The sequence below is a fragment of the Salvia splendens genome, chromosome 13 (genome assembly GCF_004379255.2).
Source record: "Salvia splendens isolate huo1 chromosome 13, SspV2, whole genome shotgun sequence".
NCBI lineage: Eukaryota > Viridiplantae > Streptophyta > Magnoliopsida > Lamiales > Lamiaceae > Salvia > Salvia splendens.
The window spans coordinates 34,485,438-34,507,456 of NC_056044.1; the positions used below are offsets into that span (position 1 = coordinate 34,485,438).

At 37.2% G+C, this 22,019-nt stretch overlaps 5 protein-coding genes and 1 pseudogene across 8 annotated transcripts; 1 reads left to right on the plus strand and 5 right to left on the minus strand.

Moving 5' to 3' along the window:
• Positions 1-1,141: 1,141 nt before the first annotated feature.
• On the plus strand, positions 1,142-1,989 carry LOC121760962 (annotated as a pseudogene).
• On the minus strand, positions 1,803-7,643 carry LOC121762044 (putative late blight resistance protein homolog R1A-10). Of its 4 annotated transcripts, none has more exons than XM_042157795.1 (3): positions 3,114-7,485; positions 2,357-2,874; positions 1,803-1,997 (listed from the first exon to the last, which is right to left on the minus strand). In XM_042157795.1, the coding sequence occupies exons 1-3, from the start codon at positions 5,810-5,812 to the stop codon at positions 1,990-1,992; spliced, it is 3,225 nt and encodes a 1,074-aa protein (XP_042013729.1). In that variant the 5' UTR covers positions 5,813-7,485; the 3' UTR covers positions 1,803-1,989. The 4 variants fall into 4 exon arrangements, with proteins under 4 accessions (XP_042013729.1, XP_042013728.1, XP_042013727.1 ...); XM_042157794.1 differs by lacking the exon at positions 1,803-1,997 and adding an exon at positions 7,500-7,643 and having other exon boundaries at positions 2,195-2,874; positions 3,114-5,857; XM_042157793.1 differs by lacking the exon at positions 1,803-1,997 and adding an exon at positions 7,500-7,637 and having other exon boundaries at positions 2,195-2,874; positions 3,114-5,865.
• Positions 7,644-9,629: 1,986 nt separating this feature from the next.
• On the minus strand, positions 9,630-9,932 carry LOC121760963 (photosystem II 5 kDa protein, chloroplastic-like). Its single transcript, XM_042156548.1, has one exon. The coding sequence runs from the start codon at positions 9,930-9,932 to the stop codon at positions 9,630-9,632; it is 303 nt and encodes a 100-aa protein (XP_042012482.1).
• Positions 9,933-12,315: 2,383 nt separating this feature from the next.
• LOC121761878 (cysteine proteinase inhibitor 1-like) lies at positions 12,316-13,816 on the minus strand. Its single transcript, XM_042157583.1, has 2 exons — positions 13,517-13,816; positions 12,316-12,661 (listed from the first exon to the last, which is right to left on the minus strand). Exons 1-2 carry the CDS (start codon positions 13,741-13,743, stop codon positions 12,382-12,384), a joined length of 507 nt encoding a protein of 168 aa, XP_042013517.1. The 5' UTR covers positions 13,744-13,816; the 3' UTR covers positions 12,316-12,381.
• Positions 13,817-14,810: 994 nt separating this feature from the next.
• Positions 14,811-16,352, minus strand: LOC121761877 (cysteine proteinase inhibitor 1-like). The gene is made up of 2 exons (XM_042157581.1): positions 16,055-16,352; positions 14,811-15,236 (listed from the first exon to the last, which is right to left on the minus strand). Exons 1-2 carry the CDS (start codon positions 16,279-16,281, stop codon positions 14,933-14,935), a joined length of 531 nt encoding a protein of 176 aa, XP_042013515.1. The 5' UTR covers positions 16,282-16,352; the 3' UTR covers positions 14,811-14,932.
• Positions 16,353-17,636: 1,284 nt separating this feature from the next.
• Positions 17,637-18,554, minus strand: LOC121760316 (cysteine proteinase inhibitor 1-like). Its single transcript, XM_042155991.1, has 2 exons — positions 18,273-18,554; positions 17,637-18,031 (listed from the first exon to the last, which is right to left on the minus strand). Exons 1-2 carry the CDS (start codon positions 18,497-18,499, stop codon positions 17,752-17,754), a joined length of 507 nt encoding a protein of 168 aa, XP_042011925.1. The 5' UTR covers positions 18,500-18,554; the 3' UTR covers positions 17,637-17,751.
• Between the last annotated feature and the right edge of the window lie 3,465 nt (positions 18,555-22,019).

Sequence of the window (22,019 nt, forward strand, 5' to 3'; positions counted from 1 at the left end):
TATTTGCAAACGACGTCGTTAGAGACAATGTTTGCGATGAAAGTGATGAAACCTCAGCCCAAATAAAATTAGGGTTCACGCCTAAAATTAGGGTTAACACTCGACATTTAGAGTCGAGTGTTAAGTGCCCGTGTTTGTTAGTAATTTTTATCGAACATTCGATTCGATAAAGGTCATGTAATAATCCGTAAAGGTTACATATCATTTGATTTCCGGGAATCATTATTTCCAATGGATTGGATTTTAATTGTTGAAAAGTTTCAAAACTCACACATATTTTATGATAATAGTAGTAGTGACTTTAGTAGCATTCGTTAAAATCCATAATGTTAAGATGATTCTTTATCTGCTACCGATAGAAGTTCAAACACATCGAGTACTTCAATATTCTAAAATAGTAGTATCACATTCTTGAGAGATGTCTTTCAAACTCATTAATCAAATATTATGAAGTAGGTAGTTTACAATTTGAAAGCACAATTATATATGATGAAATACTAGTATAAAATTATAATGTACAAGAAAATTGAAGTCTGATTTGGAGTGGTTGACATCATGTGCATCAACGAAACCATTGCTCACAATCCTCAACTAAACTAATATAACAACTCCATTTCACTTAGGTCCATTTTATTCATTAAATCAACACTAAACAATCTATATATACCTCATTATTTCTTTCTTCCTTCGTCAACTAATCACATTCAACACCATTCCATAGTACTCCAATCTTCATTGAAATCAAGATGTCTAAACTTTTTATTCTCTCCATACTATTGCTAGCCACCACTTTGGCCACTTCAACCCGAATCCTCACCGATGTCACCCCATTACCCGACCCGATATCTCCCCCGGAGGGGGACATCCCCGCCACAGAGGCGGAGGCGACAGGTCGCCTCCGCCACCAATGCGGCGGTGACATCAATCCCCAACTTTGACGCGCCACCACTAACCACCACCTCTCCCGCCACTAACGATGTGGTCGCACCCGTCTCCGATGAACCGGCCCCGGTCATTGCACCCGTACCCGAAGTTGGGGACTCTGACGCTCCACCACTAACCACCGCCTCTCCCGCCACCAATGTTGCGGCGACACCTGTCTCCGACGAACCAGCCCCCGTCGATGCACCACCACTAACCACTAACCACCCCCACCGCCGCTCCCACCACCAATCCAGCAGTGGCGTCGGTCCCTGATGAGCCAGCCCCCATCACTGCACCCGTACCCGAACACCCCAACTCCGGCACACCACCACTAACCACCTCCTCCGCCGGAGGAGTTGCCGGTGCCGGCGCCGGTGAAGTTTCCGGCGATACTCCGACATTTTCCCTTTTCCATGCACGACATCCTCGGCGGCTCAAACCCGTCCGGCAGGGCGGTGGCCGGGATCGTGGCCAACTCCGACACCAACAACCTCCCGTTCTCGAAAAACAACCAATTCTTCCCCATCAACGGCGGCGTGCCGCTCAACACCGTCAACGGCGTGGTGAACAACAACAACCTCCCCTTCCTCGTCGGCCTCAACGGCGCCCCGTCAAGCACTGTCGTCCAGAACAACGGCAACAGCGTCGTCTCCGGACGAGGCAGCCAGCCCTTCGTGACGTCAGGGCAGCTCCTGACGGGGATGCCGTTCGGCTCCGTGACGGTGGTGGACAACGAGATCACTGCGGGGCACGAGCTGGGATCGGCCGTGCTCGGGCGGGCCCAGGGATTTTACCTGACGAGCTCCAGCGACGGCAGCAGCCACACGCTGGCGCTGACGGCGGTGTTCCACGGCGGTGAGGTCTTCGACACGGTGAGCTTCTTCGCGGTGCACGGACGGCGACGCCGATCTCTCACATCGCGGTTGTTGGTGGGACTGGGAAGTATGAGAATGCTAAAGGATTTGCGGCCATTGAAGCTCTGGCCCAGGTGGATCAGCACACTACTGATGGAGTTGAAACCATCACTCATTTCACTGTTTATCTCACTCCTTGAATCCTCTCTCCCTATCCATCTATGTTTGTTACACAAACACATACAAGATTCAGTTGTGATTCCGAGTGAATTTGGTGTAAATTAATCTTTAGTGAGAAATGAAGTTTGTGTATTATTGTTGGAGTGATTTCCATTGTATTTATCCAATTTTATCATTTAGGCATTTCAGTTTTACTATTTACTTTCCATTATCAAATTAGGTGAAGGAACTCTATATAAGAAATGGTTAAACAAGAGGTTAGGTAACTGAATAAGTAGCTATTACAACCTAAATCCAAAGTGATGATTATCTATATATCTTCCCAATTTCTTAGGAGCTCACATATTTCTTACAAAGCTACTACTCTCTTCCTTTCACATCATTAACATAGATTTTACCTTCATCCTCTCCTCCATCTGCCAAATCTCCATCACCGCCCTCGTCCTCGTCCTCCAAATCTGGAATACCGCCCCTCTCCTCTACTTCATCGGCCGAAGTTCCATCACTGTCCTTGCCCTCTCCTTCATCGGACAAATCTGGAATACCGCCCCTCTCCTCTACTTCATCGGCCGAAGTTCCATCACCGTCCCTGCCTTCTCCTTCATCGGACAAATCTGGAATACCGCCCTCTCTTCCATCGGGCAAATCTCCATTACCATCCTTGTTACTACCCTCATGAGACCCCGCCATTAAGTCCCGAGTCAAATATATAAAAAGCAAAATAAGAAAAATAAATGAATAAAAAACTTTTGGGGACCAAGCGATACTTGCCAGGAATACGATTATCAAAATCCAAAACACTTGCTCGGAGGTTGTAGAGATTGACTGTGACTGTTTTGGCTTTCTAAACAGAGGGCTGGAAAAATATAATGAAATGGGGTCTGTGTCTGGCCATTGCGTCTGTGGTTTCCCGTAACTGAAAATTCATAAACAAACATAGGGTATGAGCATGCATATTGCATAACTATTTCGAGGATAATAAACCTACAAATGAAACACATATTGGAGCAACACGTCCCTCATTCAACTTGTGAAATGGGATCCTCATTTTTAGACCAGAAGAGAATATTGTGAATGTAATAAGAATTTGGAATTCCAGTTATTCTTGAAATATATATGAAGATGGAGAAATGAATTTGTAGTTGCAGGACTAACCTTTGGAACTTGGTGGTCACCGGTTTCTCATTAAAAGTTGTAGAGGCAATAATATCAACAATGCCATCTTGACTCAGTAACAATTGCTTGGCACAATTCAAAGCGGAAGGATTGCAATCCACTAATTCAATCTTTCTGTGGCTTAAAACAGGCACTGGCGGCCAGCATATATCTTTCAGTTTATAGCAGTGTTTCATGCTTAGGTAGCTGAGCTTGGGGAAACTAATGGATCTTAAGTTCAAGAATACCAAATCACTGTCTTCAATTAGAAGAAAATCAAGTCTCGGAAAAATTACCTCTTGTGCATCCCACTTTGAACCCAGAAAAGCATAGGATCGCAATTTGAGTACTTGAAGAAATGGCAAGCTAGAGCCTATGACAGCCATGTAATCCCAAGGAAAACTCATGCCACTCAAATGTAGCTTTATCAATCCACGTGGCATCATCAATGAACTAGGAGTTGTAGGGACACCATAGCCACGCTGAATCACAGGATTTATGATACAACATTTCAGAGTCTCTAAACTTTCAAGAGTTGAAATGCTGCGAAAGCAACTAAGAAGGTCATTATTGTCATCACGAGGTCTTAGCTCGATTCGAACTCCTAGTTTCCTTACACTAGGAATTCTTCTGGAGAGTTCCAAGATAGTGCCAATATTAGCATTCACACCTACAAGTGTCAAGAGCTTTTCCAAAGAAGCAACATGATGATGTGGGGCTAAAAGGCTCTTTCCCAAGATCTCAATGTGCTCTAACTCTTGCATATCCCATATTTGTACTGGCACGTATGAGGGGTCATCAAAACGTTTGATGTTGACGTGTGGATGGACAATCAAGACTTGAAGATTGAAAAGTTTGGATATGGTTGCAGGGAGTTGTCCATTGCAAGTTAGAGCAAGGTACTTTAGGTGTACTAGAGCCAAAATTTCTGATGGGAAAGTGTAGAAACGCAGGTTAAGAGCATCTAATTCCCTAAGCAAACTGAAACCGACATCTACTGGGATTGGATATTGGTGGTAAGGACCCAAAAAAAGGACAGAACGTATATAGTTCAGTTCCACAGATTCGCGAAATCCTTTGATGCCAAATAAAATGTTATTTTCAAGACACAAGCCGCGATGACCATTTATACCTTTTTTAGAGCCATCATCACGCTTCTTTAAGACTTGGTAAAACTTGATCTTCCAAGCTTCTCTTCTACACACATGCCGCCATGTTGAATGAAGCCAACAATTTTTATACATGCAATAATAACTCGTTTTCTCATGCCAAAAGATGCTCTTTTTGTTGAATAAAACAAGATTCTTAGAAGTACAAAGCTCGTGCAAACATTCCCAAACAGACACCTCCAAATATTGCTTTTTGTTTGTGTGAAGATGCCAGCCCTCAGCGGTCAACATATTCATGATCTTGGATGGTGGGAAAGTACACTCGAGAGGAAAAACTCCCTTATATAGAAAAGGCATTTTTAGATATTGAGGTAAGTAGTCATAACTTGGGAAAAATACCTTAGTTATTTCATTGTATGCATCCGTGAAGACTGAATTTCTCCCTTCTGCAACATCATCCCAGTAGTTTGGGTCATCTCTTCTATCGGATTTTACTAGGATGTCAGCAACAGTGAGTATCGTGAGAGGAAGACCTTCACATTTCTTGGCAATTTTGGTTGCAGCTTTGTCAAGTTGATCAGGGAAAACCGGTTTACAAAACACTTTTTCGCATAGTAGATCCTTACTCTCTGCTTCATTCAAAAACCGCACCACTTTGAAAGTAGGACCACTTACGTCTGGGAGATTATAAAAACTGTTCTCTGAGGTGATATTTATAATCTCGTTTCTCTCTCGAGCAGTAACCAAGATTTGAATAAATCCATTTTCAGTGACGGGTAAGTTACTTATCAAGTAATCCAACACCTCTCTCTCCCATACATCGTCCAACACAACAAGGCATTTCTTGCCCTCCGGTCTCCTTTCACCTACTTTTGCATCCCCTTCAACGAGTTGAGCTAGAATGTGTTTTAAAAGTCGACAGGGTTTAGGCTTTCTGCCTATTGTGACCCATGCACGACATTCAAACTTGCTCACAATTTCTTGATCTTGATAAATTTGCTGAGCAAGAGCAGTCTTCCCAACACCTGGCATTCCAACAAGTACAAAAACATCCTTTCCAAAAAACTCTCGCAGAAGATTCCTCTTGACTTCTTCTAATTCATCCCATAATCCAATCATCTTCAAATTGGTTCCACCAAAACCAATTATTGAGGAACTAGCCTCGTTGTCTTCAGCCATATTATTCAATTGATAAATGTAATCCTCCTCCATATCCTTGAGCCTCTGGATCAAGGAACCAACATCACCTTGTAGGCTCTGCAGATCAATGGAGAATAACAATACATCTCTTTTATCCCCATTCCCGCAAATTCTAGATTGTGAAAGGATCTGCTCCGCAAGGAGGGATTCCAACAAGTCTTCGAATTCCCAAACCTCCTCTTTGATTTGTAGATCCAAATCATTCACCTTCTTCCGGCTCCTGCTCTTGCTTGTGCTGTCCAATCTTCCCAGAATTTCTTTAAAGGGCTGCAACCCCTGGTATGCAAGATCTACGATTTCTCGAGAGTGGCCAACAAGGTTAATGCGAGAAGAATGGATAGCATGGTAAATTGTATTCTGAAGGGAAATCAGTGCACCATAAGTTGTCATCTCTTTGATCTGATCTTTGGCGGTGGAGAGTCTGTAAATCTGTTCCTAAAGCCCTAGCCAATGAAATCCATCAGTAATGTTTTGTGCTTGAAAGTTGAAAATCAAAATTGCAGTTTTAGCTTTAAGACAATAGGAACTGAGGTTTTATGCAATCTAAGAAACAAACAACGGCACTCTTTCAAATACACATTGCTGAATTCTAAGCGTAAGTTGAAGAATAAACAAGCAATATTGGGGATATTCAACAAAGTTTCAGATACAACTTGCATTGTGCTCGGCAGAAACAAGCTAACCTCAAACTAAAATGACCAAGTACAGGGCAAATTTAAAGCTTAAAAGTAGAAATGTAGAAAGAAATTAGTGAAAATGAAACCGAAAGAAAGTTATCTCAAGAAAATGTTGAAACGAGAGAAGAAATTTGCAGTCCCTTTTCAAAATTTTTGTTCGAGTGTTTTACCCAAAATACAGTTTTTGCGTTTATTTCAAAGAAAATTTATTTATATGATAACAATCAGTGCTCTATCAAATGTCTAATAGGACACTCACGAATATCCTATTTAAGTGTTTGAGGGTGTTTGTATGATGCACACATTAGAATTCTCGCAAAACAAAAAGCATACATCTTTATTTGGATGATTATTCATGCAGTACTTCTTTTATTTCACTATAAAAAGATTCAAAAATCAAAAGGTTACCACGTGTATGCACCTCCACGCAGGGACGGACCCAGGAAAAATTGTCGTTAAGAGGTCCTATAATTGAGCCGTTTTACTTATGTTCACATCTACAGTGATGTTCGTTTTCCTACATAAGATAATACCAAAATATAATCTAGGATTGAGTTGTGAAACTATTTTAATCATAGGGGGTTAGTTATGATTAATTATCCTTGATTATCCATCTATGATTGAGTTATCTCATAAACCAAACATACTACATATTTAATCTCGGGATACAATCTTGCAAACCGAACATCCCCTATAGATAGACAGGCTAAGTTAGCATTAAAATTACTTTGTAGCATTATCTTCTTCTTCTTTCATGCCCATCCTTTGTTTTCCTTTTTTTTGTCTAATTTCAAGCAATTTTGATAAACTTCATAATAGAAAAAATAAAATAAAGAGTATAGTACACCCAAATTGTGTCTGCCACTACAATATTTATTTTTGACCTAACTATTTATTACTTCCACCTCCTATTATCTGTTTAATTTGAATCGAGTTTTAACAAGCATAAAGGAAAGTAGTGGAAAATGTAAGTTAATTTTCTATTATCCGTACATTCATGATTCATACGTGTTGAGTTACATTAACTCAACACATATGAGTTGGAGTTGAATAAACTCAAATCCTACTTATTTAGCTTCTAACCTAAGTGAAATAGTAAGCAAAATTTAATCTTTAATCAATTCACAAACCAGTATCTCTCAGGAATTTCTACAAACATTTGTGTACTCTGACAAAACCAAGCATGAAACACCTCAAATCCGAGCTCTACCACCCAGATCTGATAAGATATTGTATACCAATAGTAGGTATTATAATAATCAACAGCACTAAACATTGAATCAGAGGAAGCTAAGTAATCTTAATAGAAAAAAATGCTTGAACAAGAACGTTCACAAATATCACAATATGGAAACAAAGATAAAACCACCAACAATCAAAGAAGAAGCGAATGGGCTTACACAATCTGCAAGTTCAAGTAGAAAGCTTTGGATTGACCGAAGAGAAGAACACCCTTTCTCTCACAAGTCAACAAACAAAGAAAGCTGATAGGAGTATTTCATTTTCTCTAGTTCATTTAAGAATCTCTGTTTTTGCCATCTCACGTTTTTTTCTTCTTTTTATACTAAAAATTTAACATCAGTATCTTTTACTTCCTCCGGTCCCACTAGTTGTTTTATAATTTGACCATTTCAATTTTAAGAAAAGGGCATGAAAAAAGTTAGTAGAATACCACTAGTTTAGTTTTATAATTTAATCATTGCAATTTTAAGAAATTGTTTAACTTGGTAAAGAAAGGCGTATGAAAAAAGTTAGTGGAATATTAAGTTTAATTTTATATTAATATTAATTTTATAATAATTATGAGTAGAATTAGTGAGTGTAATATGTGGTCTATTTACTAAAAATAGTGTAAAAATAAAATGAGACATTTATTATGGACCATTCAAATAAAAAAAATAAGATATTTAATGGGAACCAGAGAAATAATTATTTTTATTCTCTTCTTTAATATATTTAACTATATTTTTCTTTAGTATAAATATTTTCTATAATAGTACTTTCTAAAATCCAGTATCACCCACCGATTATGACATGTAAAAAAGTGTTAAAAAATTTACTCCCTACGTGCATATAAAGTTAATGAAACATGTGTTCCACTTTTCTATAATATTTGTTTTGTAAATGAAATATCAATAAAATTTATTCATGTTGCCGTATATAGTAAATGTGAAAATGGACTCCTACTGTGAGTCTAATCAAAATGTCAAAAATGAACTTTAGTTGTGAAACAAATAGAGTGATAGTATATATTTTAAATTATTTTCTACAAACAAAGCGTACATTGAAGTTATATTTTGAAGATTAGTTAGTGAGTCTCATTATATGCAAATCTACTCTTTATTACAGAACCGTAGAACTCTACCAAATCAGAGTTTTTAGATCTAATTTTTTATGAATGAGATGCACAAATTTATAATTTATTTTCTCCTTCATGAGCTTATTTTACTTAAACCCGGGGCAAATAAGTCATACTAACATATTAGGAGGATTTAACTTCATTCCAGAATATATTATTCATTCCAGTAGATTTTTACTTCATTCCAATAGGATTATTACTTCATTCCAGTACGTAAAGGTGGTTTCGTCGTGACATACCGTTCTTTCTCTCTACAATGTCTATCACCGCCACCACGGCGCTGACAACAAAATGGAATGATGATAGTCTAATTGACTGGTGTAATAAGCACATAGAATGATGTAATAAATAAACTATTTGAATGAAGTATGTGTAGAAGTATTTGATGTCCTACTAGAATGAAGTAAAAACCTTGTCCAATGAAGTAATAACGTTTCTGAATGAAGTAATAAACATACTGAAATAAATTGCACTTTTTAAAGTGAATAAAGTAAAAATCCAGGTCAATGATTCAAATGAAGCATGTGTTGAATCATTTCAAAACCTACTGAAAGTAAGTAAAAACATAATGTAGTTTCAAGGTATTACGTACCGGAATGAAGTAATAAACTCAAGACAATAAAGTAAAATGAGCTTGTAATGAAGACCGAAATAATTTACACAACAGTGCATCTCAGCAAAAAAACTAGATCCAATAACCCTAATTTGATCTCTAGTTCGGTCTTTAAAATTAGTTCGACATTGATCACAACTCTTAGTTGAGTAAAGATAGATAAATATGATAGTAGTATAAAATAATTCAACATAATTGAGTAAAGATAGATAAATATGATAGTAGTATAAAATAATTCAACAAAATATTTCAATTGATAAAATAACCAATAATCTCTCTTAATAATAATAATAATAATAATAATAATAATATAAATCAATAAAAAGTAATGTCTCATTTGCATATTTTCCGCCGAATTATAACTAGATCACACCCCTAAAGAAAACCAACTCCGCCATCCATAATAGTAACTAGCAATATACTCCCTCCATGAAAAAAAATCAGTAACTTTCCGAAAAAAATAAAGCATCATAAAAATACCATAATTTAGCAAACAAGAATACGATTTTACATCATTTCTCCAAACATCAAATCCAATATTAGCATCGACCATCAAATTCAATTGCGACAAATACGAGCCGTAGGCATTGTAACACAAATAGGCGCATACTTCTTTTTAGCTTCAAGGCTTCCTCGCTTCGGCTCCTCGTCGGCCATCGCGACTTTCGCGACAGACGACGCTGCTGCGGCCACCACCGCCAACACGAGGCCCCGCCTCGTGTCACTCCTCTCCTCTGCCTTCGCCTCCGAGTCCATCGAAGCCCTCACCGCCAGAGAGCCGCGGCGAGTGGTGGCTGCGGCTGGCTTTGCGGCAAAGGCGCCACCCAAGAACGAGGCGGTCATGGTCATGGATGATGCCATTGCAAATTGATAGGTATTTGAGAATTGTGTGTGTTGATTTTGTGATTAATTGTTTGTGTTATATTTGAAAGTTGTGTGATGAGGTATCATGCAAATGTAATCCGTTTATCCTATCCGGAAATGTGAGGTGGCTCCAATGGTTTTGTGCCACGTGTGATGGTGTATCTAAGGTGGATTAAATAATTGGTGATCCTCATTTCTTATGGTGAGGCTATCTAACTTTTAGGCCATCCACGATAGTAATAGCCCAGCAATAGCCCAGTCATAGCCTAGCCACTGCCACATCAGCAGCACTAAAAATCCTCCTGTCACATCATCAAAACAAGCAAATAGCCCAGCAATAGCCCAGCCATAGCCTAGCCACATAATATCCACATCACTATTAACAAATATATACAAAATGAAATAATTAACAATCACACAATATGCGAAATTTAATTTACGAGACATATACGGGAAAAGTTTAATAATACTATTAAAATTAAAAAAAAGTACAATAATTTTTAAAAAATACATTAATTTTAAAAAAAAATACAATAATTAAATTTTTCGCGCTAGGCGGTGCGCTGGGCGATCCGGGCGCTGCAATAGCGCCGAACGGACCGCCCAGCGCCACATAACCACCCAGCGCTGCACGGTTTCTCTCTCCACTCAGCCGCTGGGCGGCTGCAATAGACCGCCCAGCGAACCGCCCAGCGCCGGCGCTCGGCTGGGCGGTCGCTGGGCGCCTATTGTGGATGGTCTTAGTGAAAATGTTTCCGCTCAATTTTTGTATGGATAAATAGACATTTTGTAACACTTTTTTCGTTACGAATAATAGGTCGAGAATTCGAGTCAAACTCATTTCTAAATTTTCACGCACTAACTAGTAGGGGTTTATTTGTGTGGAGACATGATTTGTTAGGATCGTCGACTGCAACATTAGTTTGATATTGTCCGCTTTGGGTCAAGCCCGCACGGATTTGTTTTTGGGTCACTCCCAAAAGGCCTCAAACTAATTGAGGTTGGACAGGAATTATATACACCTTCCAACTTCCATCACTCATCCGATGTGGGATGGGTTTGTACCCCAACAAACCTCCCCTCAAACCGAGACCACATCGGGAACGCAGTCGACACGAACATGGGTCGTTCCAGCCCTGGCCCCTGGGTCATCCTGGGTCCGACTCTAACCCGAGTCCTTCAGGGCGCGACCCTAACCGAGGCTCTGATACCACTTGTTAGGATCGTCGACTGCAACATTAGTTTGATATTGTCCGCTTTGGGTCAAGCCCGCACGGATTTGTTTTTGGGTCACTTCCAAAAGGCCTCAAACTAATTGGGGTTGGACAAGAATTATATACACCTTCCAACTTCCCTCACTCATCCGATGTGGGATGAGTTTGTACCCCAACATGATTTAATATAAAAGAAGTATTACTCATAAAGTATCTAGTGTCTATAATATTTTTATTATATTTTCCCTCGGTTCCGTTATAACTTAGACATCATGACGAGATGAAGAACAAAATAGATAAGTAAAAAGATAGTACTCCCTCTGTCCCCCAAAATTCGTCACCATTTGATCCGACACGGGTTTTAAGAGATATAATAGAAAGTGGGTTGAAAAAGTTAGTGGCATGTGGGTCCTACTTTTATATATTAGTTTTATAATAAAATATGAGTGTGAATGAGTTAGTGGAATGTAGGGTCCACTACCAAAAATGGTAAAAGTGAAAGGTGACAAATTTTTAGGGACGGACGAAAAAGGAAATAGGTGACAAACTTTCAGGGACGGAGGGAGTAATAAAGTAGTTGAGGAACAAAATAAAAAAATTGATAAGGATGTACAATAAAAATGAGTTTAAAACTTTAAATATGTTGAATTTTGAGATGATCTAAAAAGAAATTAATGGAGTGAAATAATATATTGACAAGAAGCAAAACTTGAATAAAAACAGGACTACTCGTCAATTAAACGGATCCAGTTTTTGCAAGACTACTTGTCAATTTGGGCTTGGGCCCAACATAACAGCCCAAAAGGCCCACATATTTGCCAATATACATTTTTTCTCGTAGCAACATATCACTATTTTTATAGTCTCATTTTTTTTCTTAGTAAAAAGACTACAATGATCACGACCTATATCCAGAGCTATAATCTTTGTATCGAGTGAGAGCAAGCCGACGATCATTAGACCGGCAAGGTGGAAAATTACGTGACCAAGTAGGAAGATAAGATCGAATCTTGCTCCATCAGCAAGATTCATCATCGAGTCTAAAATTAGGTTTAATTTCATGTTTATGTCTTCTTTGTCTCTTCTTTCCCGATTCATATCAAAAGAGTCCAACTCAAGACGCATCATACATACTAATATATATCAACACTATTGGATAAGTAAAATGCCAAGAAAAGAGGGATATTTTATTTCACACACTTTGTTAACTGATACACAATCCCAAAAGCTAGCTAGCGAGAAATTCCGACGAAGGAAGTGAGATGTAGGGATGTCGGCGCGGCCTGGTTGTATACAACGGCCTGGTAAGTGCCGGATGGGCGTAGCTCATCCCCCGCGGCGAGCAACAGCCTGTAGTTCACACCAGCCACCACCTGCTTCTCAGCCTTTAACACGGACTCGAATGTCAAGGACTTATTATTCTGTTTGTTGTATTCCGACACTGCGAATATTCCGTATAGTAAAATCTCCTGTGAGTTTGTATCGGGGATCTCCGTCCAGCCGCCGGCTAACCTAACCATCGGCAAATAAAATATTCCAATTGGTGAAATAATAAAATATGACACGAGTTTTAATATAAAATTAGTAAAAAATAAAAGAAAAAGAGAAAAACTAAATTAATAATATAGAAGAGATGAACAAAAAATATGGATAAAGTGATGGAGAGACAAAAAGTTATCCCCTCTATCCTTTACTACTAGAGATGTTTCTTTTTAGTAAGAGATTACAGAAAATAAGTTTGTTAGTTAAGTAGGAAAATAATAAAGTACTCCCTCCGTCCCTCATTAATTGCCGACTTTTGCCATTTTCATCCGTACCCCATTAATTGTCCACTTTTACTTTTACCATAAATGGTAAGTAGGCCTCACATTCCACTAACTTATTTCACTCACATCTTATTATAAAACCAATAAATAAAAAGTGGGACTCATATTCCCCTAACTTTTCAACCCACTTTTTTTACATTTCTTAAAACACGTTCCGGAACCAAAGTGGACAATTAATGGAGGACGAAGGGAGTAAGAGAGAGAGAAAAAATATAGAGGAAAAAATAATAGAGAAAATGCCAAAAAAATTGAAATGACTAACTTAACTTGGCACATCCTAAAAAGGAATATAAATCACTTAACTAGAACTAGATTTGATGGAAAAACATAATAAATTGAAAAGTAAGAGAGGTGTTATTAATAAATTGAGTGTAATTTTCATTTTTAGTATGACGAGACTAGTTTTGGTGGATAAACGTAAATGAAAAATTAGACTATTTTTAAGAATGAATGGACTAGAGCAATTCAACATTTTAATCTTTATAATAAACCACAATAAATTGTACTACTATTCGGCATTGTAACACAAATAGGCCCTTACGTGTTTTTATCGTCGGCCATCGCGACCTTCACGACGGACGACACTGCTGCTGCGCCCGCTGCAGCCAACATGAGGCCCCGTCTCGTGTTGCTCCTCTTCTCCACCGCCTTCTCCAATTCCATCGAGGCCCTTACAGCCAGTCGGCCGCAACGGGTGGTGGCCGCGGCCGGCTTCGCGGCGACGGCGCCACCAAAGAACGAGGAGGTCATGGTCAAGGGTGATGCCATTGGGAATTGATAGGTATTTTACAAGTGTATGTGTTTGTGTGTGTTGATTTTGTGTTTTAACTGTTTACTTACATATAGAAGTTGGGTTTCATGCAAATGTGATTCGTTTATTCTATCCGGAAAAAGTGAGGTGGCTCCACTTGTTTTGTGACACGTGTGATAATAAATAAATAATTGGTGTACCTCGTTTGTCTATAGTACTACATTTTTGTATGGATATACACCTTTTGTACCACGTTTTTTGTTGTGAGTTGTGACTAATGGAAACCTCTTCTGAAATGTTGTCTGCATTCTCACGTACTAACGAGGAGAGGTCTATCTGTGTGGGGTGTGGGGAAATTGTCTCCACTCAATTTTTGTACTACTATTTATTTATGACTTATAGATTGTTCATGATATTTTTATTCTATTCTCCTTTTGAACGAAAATTAAGAAATACTAGTGGGTTACTTGGAATGAATAGATTATTAAAAAATTGGAAATATAATAGCTAAGTAAAGAGATACTACTCCCTCCATCCCGGCTAAGATGAAACATTTCTTGGCCGACATAGAATTTTAGGATTTATTGGTTACAATATTTAATTGGAGAGAGAAAAAGCGAGTATAAGTATTAAAATAGAGAAAGAAAGAAAGAAGAATATTTTAATAGGGGGAAGAAAAAGTAGTTGAGTGTTAATTGGAGAGAGAAAGTTTAAAAAAAGGAAATGTTTATCTTAGCTGGGACAAACTAAAAAGAAAAACATGCCATCTTAAGAGGGACGGAGAGAATACTAAAGTGGCACATGGTTTAATAAAGGTAAAATAAGAAAGAGAATAAAGTAAATGAGATTATATGTAGTAAAATTTTCAATTGTAGTGGGGTGGAGGGAACATTTAATTTAAAATAATTGTGTGAAATAATACGCCCATCTGTTTAATCTATCCAAGAAAGTGAGTTTTATTTCATGTTTATGCGTTCTTTGATTATTCTTTCCCGATTCAAGAGAGTTTTAAACTCAAGACGTATCATACATATCCCACCACTTAGTGAAAATTGGACAAGTAAAATGCCAAGAAACCAATGAGTAAGAGAAAGAGGGAAATATCTTTTGTTGATGAAAAAGCCTTATACAGAGGCTAGGAAAGGTGTGGAGATAGTTATTTCACACACTTTGTTAACCGATACACAATCCGGGCGATCGGAAAAGCTAGCGAGAAATTCCGACGAAGGAACTGAGCTGTAGGGATGTCGGCTGTGCATACTGGTAGTAAACAACGGCCTGGTAGGTGCCGGATGGCCGTAGATTATCCCTCGCGGAGAGCAACAGCCTGTAGTTCACACCAACCACCTGCGTCTTCTCATCTTCCACCACCTGCGTCTCAGCCTTTAACATAGACTCCAAAATCAAGGATGCATTTTTCTGTTTGTTGTACTCTGACACTGCGAATGTCCCGATTAGGAAAATCTCCGGTGGGCTTAGATCCGGGATGTCCGTCCAGTCGCCGGTTGACCTAACCATCGGCAAATGAAAAAGTATATAATCAATATTAGTTTAGATGAAAAAAAATAATACTTCCTTCGTCTATGAAAAATATTAGTGAAGAATGAAAGAAAAAGAGCTAAAATTAATAAAATAGAAATAGATGAATAGAAAATATGGATAAAGTGAGAGAGATAAAAAGTTAGCCCCTTTGTCCTTCGCTAAGAGATACATTTCTTTTTAACATGAGATTAAAGAAAATGGGTTTTGTTAGTTAAGTAGGGAAATAATAAAGTAAAAGAGAGAAAAGTAAAGAGAAAAAAAAGTAAGAGAAAGAATGTCAAAAAATTAAATGACTCACTCTTGACACATCTTAAAAAGGAAGATAAATCACTTAACTAGGGACTAGTTTTGATAGACAAACATAATAAACTGAAAAGTAAGAGAGGTGGTAAGTAATAAATTGAGAGTAACTTTTTTCATTTTCGGTACTACGAGATTAGTTTTTGTGGACAAATGTAAATGAAAAATGTGACTATTTTTTATGGATAAGTGAACAGTATACACAATTCAAAATTTCAATCTTTATAATGAACCACGATAAATTGTATTCCCTCCGTTCCAGTAAAGATGACTCACTTTCCTTTTTGGTTTGTCTCAGTCAAAATGCCTCATTACTAAAAATGGAAACATTTTTCTCTCTATTTTATTTCCTCTCTTACTTTATTCTCTCCACTTCACACACAAAGTAAAGTTCCATAAATTCTCGTGCCTCCCAAGGAAGGGGTCATCTTCTTTGGGATGGAAGGAGTAATACTCTTCGGCATTGAGACACAAATAGGCGCTTACGTGTTTTTATCGTCGGCCATCGCTACCTTCGTGACGGATGACACTGCTGCTGCGCCGGCCACGGCCAACATGAGGCACCGTCTCGTGTTGCTCCTCTTCTCCACCGCCTTCTCCAATTCCATCGAGGCCCTTACAGCCAGCGGGCCATGACGGGTGGTGGCCGCAGCCGGCTTTGCGGCGACGGCGCCACCAGAGGCCGAGGCGGTCATGGTCAAGGATGATGCCATTTGGAATTGATAGGTATTTTACAACTGTATGTGTGTGTGTGTTGATTTTTTGATATTTTATGATTAACTGTTTACTACTACTAGGTTATAAGTAGAAGTTGGATTTCAAGCAATTGTGATTCGTTTATTCTATCCGGAAAAAGTGAGGTGGCTCCACTTGCGTTGTGCCACGTGTGATGGAATAAATTATTGGTGTACCTCATTTGTCTATACTAAATTTTTGTATGGATATACACATTTTGTAACACGTTTTTTGTTGTAACTAATGGACCTTTTTTGAAATTGTGTCTGTATTCTGCATTCTCACGTACTAACAAGGAGAGGTTTATCAATGTGGGCTGTGGGGAAATTGTCTCCACTCAATTTTTGTACTATTTATTTATGAATTATAGATTGTCCATGATAATTTTTTTTTTCTATTCTCCTTTTTCCTATAGTTTTTCAGAACGAAAATTAACGATTTTTAGTAGATTAGTTGGAGTGAAAATAGAATAAAAGAGGAAATGAAGAGTAGATAAGTAAGAGATACCAGTAAAGTAGCAATAATGGTAAAATAAGAAAGAGAATAAAGTAAATGAGATTACAGGTATTGAATTTTTTTATTGTAGTGGGACGGAGGGAACATTTAATTTATAAAAATGGTGTGAAATGTTATACTATTAGAACTATATGCGGTTCGACTATCTGAATATGACTTGAAAAAAAAAGCCCAACAACTAAAATAAACTTGAGAAAATAAATACTCCCTCCGTCCCTGAAAATTTGTCACCTATTTCCTTTTTCGTCCGTCCCTAAAAATTTGTCACCTTTCACTTTTACCATTTTTTGTAATGAACCCTACATTCCACCAACTCATTCACACTCACATTTTATTATAAAACTAATATATAAAAGTAGGACCCACATGCTACCAACTTTTTCAACCCACTTTCTATTATATTTCTTAAAACTCGTGCCGGGTCAAATGGTGACGAATTTTGGGGGACGGAGGGAGTATGAATTTAATCTACGTCGCAAATAATAAAAAGATTACAATGATCACAACATGTATCCAAAGCTATAATCTTTGTATCGAGTGAGAGCAATGAAATCCATGAGCCGGCATCCAAAACTTGCGATCAAGAGACCGGCAAGATGGAAAGATTACGTGACCAAGTCGGAAGATAAGATCGAATCTTGCTCCATCCGCAAGATTCATTATCGCACGAGTCTAAAATTAGGTTTAATTTCATGTTTATGTTTTCTTTGTCTGTTTTTTCCCGATTCGTATCAAAAGAGTCCAAGGCATATCATACATATCCCTACACTCTTAGCGAAAATTGGATAATTAAAATGCCAAGAAACGACTACGAACAAGAGAAAAGAGGGAAATTTTATTGATGAAAAGCCATATATAGAGGCTTGGAAAGGTGTGGAGATATTTATTTCACACACTTTGTCAACTGATACACAATCCGGCGATCGGAAAAGCTAGCGAGAAATTCCCACGAAGTCGGTGAGCTTTAGGGATGTCGGCGCGGCCTGGGAGTAAACAATTGCCTCGTAGGTGCCGTTGGGGCTTATATCACCCCGGGCCGAGAACCGCAGCCTGTAATTCACACCAGCCACCACCTGCGTCTCAGCCTTTATCACGGAGTTCAAAGTCAAGGCCTTATTATTCTGTTTGTTGTATTCCGACACCGCGAATGTCGCCAGTATTAAATACTCCGGTGCACTTGGATCTTTGACTTCCGTCCAGCCACCGGGTATCCTACTCATCACCAAATAAAAAGTCCGAGTATATTTTTAAGAAAATAAATTTTTGAAGGAACACGAGTATTAATGCATAATAATTAGTAAAAAATGATGAAAAAAGGGACTAAGTAGAGAATGGGTCCCACTTAGAAAGAAAATTTGACAAACTAAAATGGTAAACAATTCAATATTTCAATTTTAATGAAACAATAAATTGTAATAATGTTCTACATTGTAGCACAAAGAGGCGCGCTTACTGGATTTTATCGTCGGCCATCGCGACCTTTGCGACGGATGACACTGCTGCTGCGCCAGCCGCGGCCAGCATGAGGCCCCGTCTCGTGTTGCTGCTCTTCTCCACCGCCTTCTCCAAGTCCATCGAGGCCCTCACCGCCAGCTGGCTGAGACTTGTGGTGGCCGCGGCCGGCTTCGCGGCGACGGCGCCACCGAAGAATGAGGCGGTCACGGTCATGGATGATGCCATTGGGAATTGATAGGTAATTTAGAAGTGAATGTGTTTGTGTGTGTTGATTTTGTGATTAAATGTTTATGCTATATATAGAAGTTGGTTTGAATGTAAATGTTACGTTCTATCCGGAAAGGTGAGGTGGCTCCAGTTGTTTTGTGCCACGTGTGATGGGATATCTATGTTGTAGTTTTTTTTTTTTTTTTTTTTTTTTTTTAAATTAACTTCATATATTTATATCATATATATGAAGGAGGAAATTACAAATCAACTCCTATAACAAGGAGGAAAGACAAATTACGCCGCTCAGAGTTCGAACTCGAGACCTCCAGGATGGACGCGGTATCCAGCACCCTTTACCGCTAGGCCAAGGGGCTTGGATATATCTATGTTGTAGTTTTACATAATTGGTTTTCCTCATTTGTTTTGGTAGGGCTTATTAGATTTTTTTGTGAAATTATTGTCTCTATTCTACGCCTTTTGTAACACGTTTTTTTTTGTTGTCATTAATGCACCTTTTTTGAAATTGTGTCTACATTCTCATCTACTAACTTTATCTGTGTGGGAAAAATTGTCTCCACTAAATTTTTTTATATGAAAGAAGTCTTATTTATAAATTATTATTGTAAAGGATATTTTTATTGTATTCTCCTCCTGCCCATATTTCTTTTGGTCAAGAAAATTAGGAATAAATATTTAGTGGGTTAATTTCAGATTAATCACATTCCAAACGCAACTGAAAAAATCGAGATACAATCTAGTTGTTTTGGCGATACTATTGTCTACACACGTTAGCTAAATAGTGAAATTCTTACAACATGATATTAGACTATCTACCAAATCACTCCAAATACTATTAAATCTATTAATTTGAGATTAACACATATCAGAGAAATTATAAGAATAGAGAGTAGGAGAAAAGACATTTGGCAATTTTGAGGAGATGGAAGAGAACCATAGAATGATAAATTATTTTATTCATTCATTATTCTTGATAATAATCAAAGATACCACACATATTTGTAATATATGTGATACAAAATAATATGGAAATAAATCAAATGCTAACAAACTTGAGCAAATCAAAGCTTAATATATGTGGTACAAAATGATAGGGAGTATTCTAGGTTCATGAAGAAAATTAGATGATGTGAAATAAATATTTGTACCATTATATTCCTGATAGAAAAAATAGCACCCTGGAAAAGAGGCGGGAGGAAGAAAGTTGGTTGTGGCTAAATGTGGTTGAGTGGTGGCAATTATAATTGTCAGTAAATTTGGCCAGAAAATTTTATTATTCACCTATTTCCTGCAAATGTACCAAACCATTTTATTGATGGTAGCAGAAATCACATGCTATGGTTCGTCCTTACCATGTACTAGCAAGATTAATCTATTGAAGTTTTTTTAGTTGAATTTTTTTTTTCATTTCACAAAGTTTTTGTTTTATACTTGAATCATTTTTATATATGGTACTCCCTCCATTATTACAGTTAAGATGACACATTTCTTAGCCGCCACGAGATTTCAAGAGTTATTGGTTGAAGTGTTTAATTGGAGAAAAAATGGTGGGTGTAAGTCTTAAAATAGAGAGAGAAAGAAAGATGAATATTTTAATAGGATTGAAAAAAAAGGTTGAATGTATTCATTGGAGAGAGAAAGTTTTCGAAAAAGGAAATGTGTCATCTTTGACTAAGTTTATCAGCAACCACTCAACACAACCCAGCCATCCACTTTTTCAATATTTAATTCATTCAGTGGCGGACGCAGGAATTTTTTGTAGTAGGGGCTTCACTATATAATACTTTTTCCGTCCCTAAAAATGGAACTCTTTTCTTTTTTATCTGTCACCTAAAATTAAAAAAAAAATCTCTCTAATAAGGTGAGACCCATTTTATACTAAAACACTTTTTCTTTCTATATATCTTTTACTTTACTAATTTTACATTAAAACTCGTATCATTTCAAAAGTTTTTATTTTTAAGTGGACGGAGTGAGTACATAGAAAAAAAATACTACTCTCCACAGTGACTTGTTTTCCTTTTTGGATGCCCCATTTAAATTGACATGTTTTTTTTAAATATAAACATTATCATCTTTAATTTTTTCTAATTTATTGAACTCTCACACTGCTAAAATCTCACGTCTAAAACAAAACTTCACTTTAACAGGACGAAGGACGACGACTATAAAAATGCCTAAAACTAATCCAACGCTTTACCAAGCCAAACCATTAAAGCAATTCATGTTATATTTATATTTGCGTTGCTAAAGCGACGAATATTGAATTCTATATGTTTTAGTGGAATGATTTACATATTTTCCAAAAAATGTAAACTTCCAAATAATTAACTTGAACAACTTAAACTCTAACCTAGCATAAAATTTTTAACTCTAACATTTTAAAATCGAATAAATTAATCATTTTGTCAATATATCACAAAACTTTATATGAATTACTTAAAAAGGAAAATTTAGAAGAATTGAACTTACTCCATAATAAATTTTCATGGATTATATATGTTGGAGTAAGTTGGAAGCTACTAAAATATCCTACGAGTAACTTTATTGTCGACCTCAATTAATATGATTTACTAGTATAATTTTAAAGGACTTCCAATTTACTGTTTTAGTGAATAGAAACCGGGGTATTTTACTTAGAAACCGGGTAATGTCAATTGGCGCAGTAATCACAAGTTTCAAAAAAGCAATTATACATCACTTTTTAAAACAATATTTTATAATATTATAATTGTCATCTTCCTCCTCCAGACGAAGCGGCCATTTTTTCTTCTGTAAACTTTGATTTCTAGATCAAGTTCAGCCCTTTTTACCATCATTTTTTTGTTGATTTAGTCTTCAATAGTACTATTTTGGTGAGGGCTGAAGCTTATTTTTAACTGTTTCAAAAAAATTTTGGAATGGAAACCTAGATAAAAAAATTTTTGGGGGAAGGGCTTAAGCCCTCCCCTCCCTCTTACTGTGTCCGCCACTGAATTCATTTATATCTCCTTCACATCATCAATATTCATCCAACCCAACCACACATATTTTCATGGTTTATCAATGACCACCCAACCACCCTATTATATATTTATTTTTATATTATTTTTTCATAATATTATTATTACATGAAATACTTATTATTATTGTAAATATGAAATCTTATCATCAAAAGAATCTAAAAAATATGAAATTTTATCAAATAAGGATTATAGGAGGAGAAAAGATGATATTTTTTGTATATAAAACTATAGCAAATGTGGTCTCTATTTATATAGGAAGAAAAAATTATGAATTTTGGTATAATTTTAAAAAATTTTTAATATAATATATTAAAGATATATTAATTATAAAAAAAATAATATCAACCATTTGGCACAATCTCATTGGATGAAGGAATGAAGACTAGGCGGTTGCTGGTTGGGGTGAAGGAGGCCACGGTCTTGGAGAGAGGGGGACCGCTCCATTCAGTTTTTCTTTTTTTTTTAATTCAAAATGAGGTGGCGGTCGGCCAACCATACCGATAAACATAGTC

What these genes read in the sequence shown, in the direction of transcription:
- LOC121761877 (XM_042157581.1), bottom strand. Translation starts at nt 16,281, where the DNA reads ATGGCATCATCCTTGACCATGACCGCCTCGGCCTCTGGTGGCGCCGTC. An exon ending in ATGGCCGACGATAAAAACAC is followed by an intron (nt 15,237 to 16,054) that starts GTAAGCGCCTAT and finishes GCCGATGGTTAG; the next exon opens with GTCAACCGGCGACTGGACGG.
- LOC121761878 (XM_042157583.1), bottom strand. Translation starts at nt 13,743, where the DNA reads ATGGCATCACCCTTGACCATGACCTCCTCGTTCTTTGGTGGCGCCGTC. An exon ending in ATGGCCGACGATAAAAACAC is followed by an intron (nt 12,662 to 13,516) that starts GTAAGGGCCTAT and finishes GCCGATGGTTAG; the next exon opens with GTTAGCCGGCGGCTGGACGG.
- LOC121760963 (XM_042156548.1), bottom strand. Translation starts at nt 9,932, where the DNA reads ATGGCATCATCCATGACCATGACCGCCTCGTTCTTGGGTGGCGCCTTT.
- LOC121760316 (XM_042155991.1), bottom strand. Translation starts at nt 18,499, where the DNA reads ATGGCATCATCCATGACCGTGACCGCCTCATTCTTCGGTGGCGCCGTC. An exon ending in ATGGCCGACGATAAAATCCA is followed by an intron (nt 18,032 to 18,272) that starts GTAAGCGCGCCT and finishes GGTGATGAGTAG; the next exon opens with GATACCCGGTGGCTGGACGG.
- LOC121762044 (XM_042157794.1), bottom strand. Translation starts at nt 5,812, where the DNA reads ATGACAACTTATGGTGCACTGATTTCCCTTCAGAATACAATTTACCAT. An exon ending in GTGACCACCAAGTTCCAAAG is followed by an intron (nt 2,875 to 3,113) that starts GTTAGTCCTGCA and finishes ATGAATTTTCAG; the next exon opens with TTACGGGAAACCACAGACGC.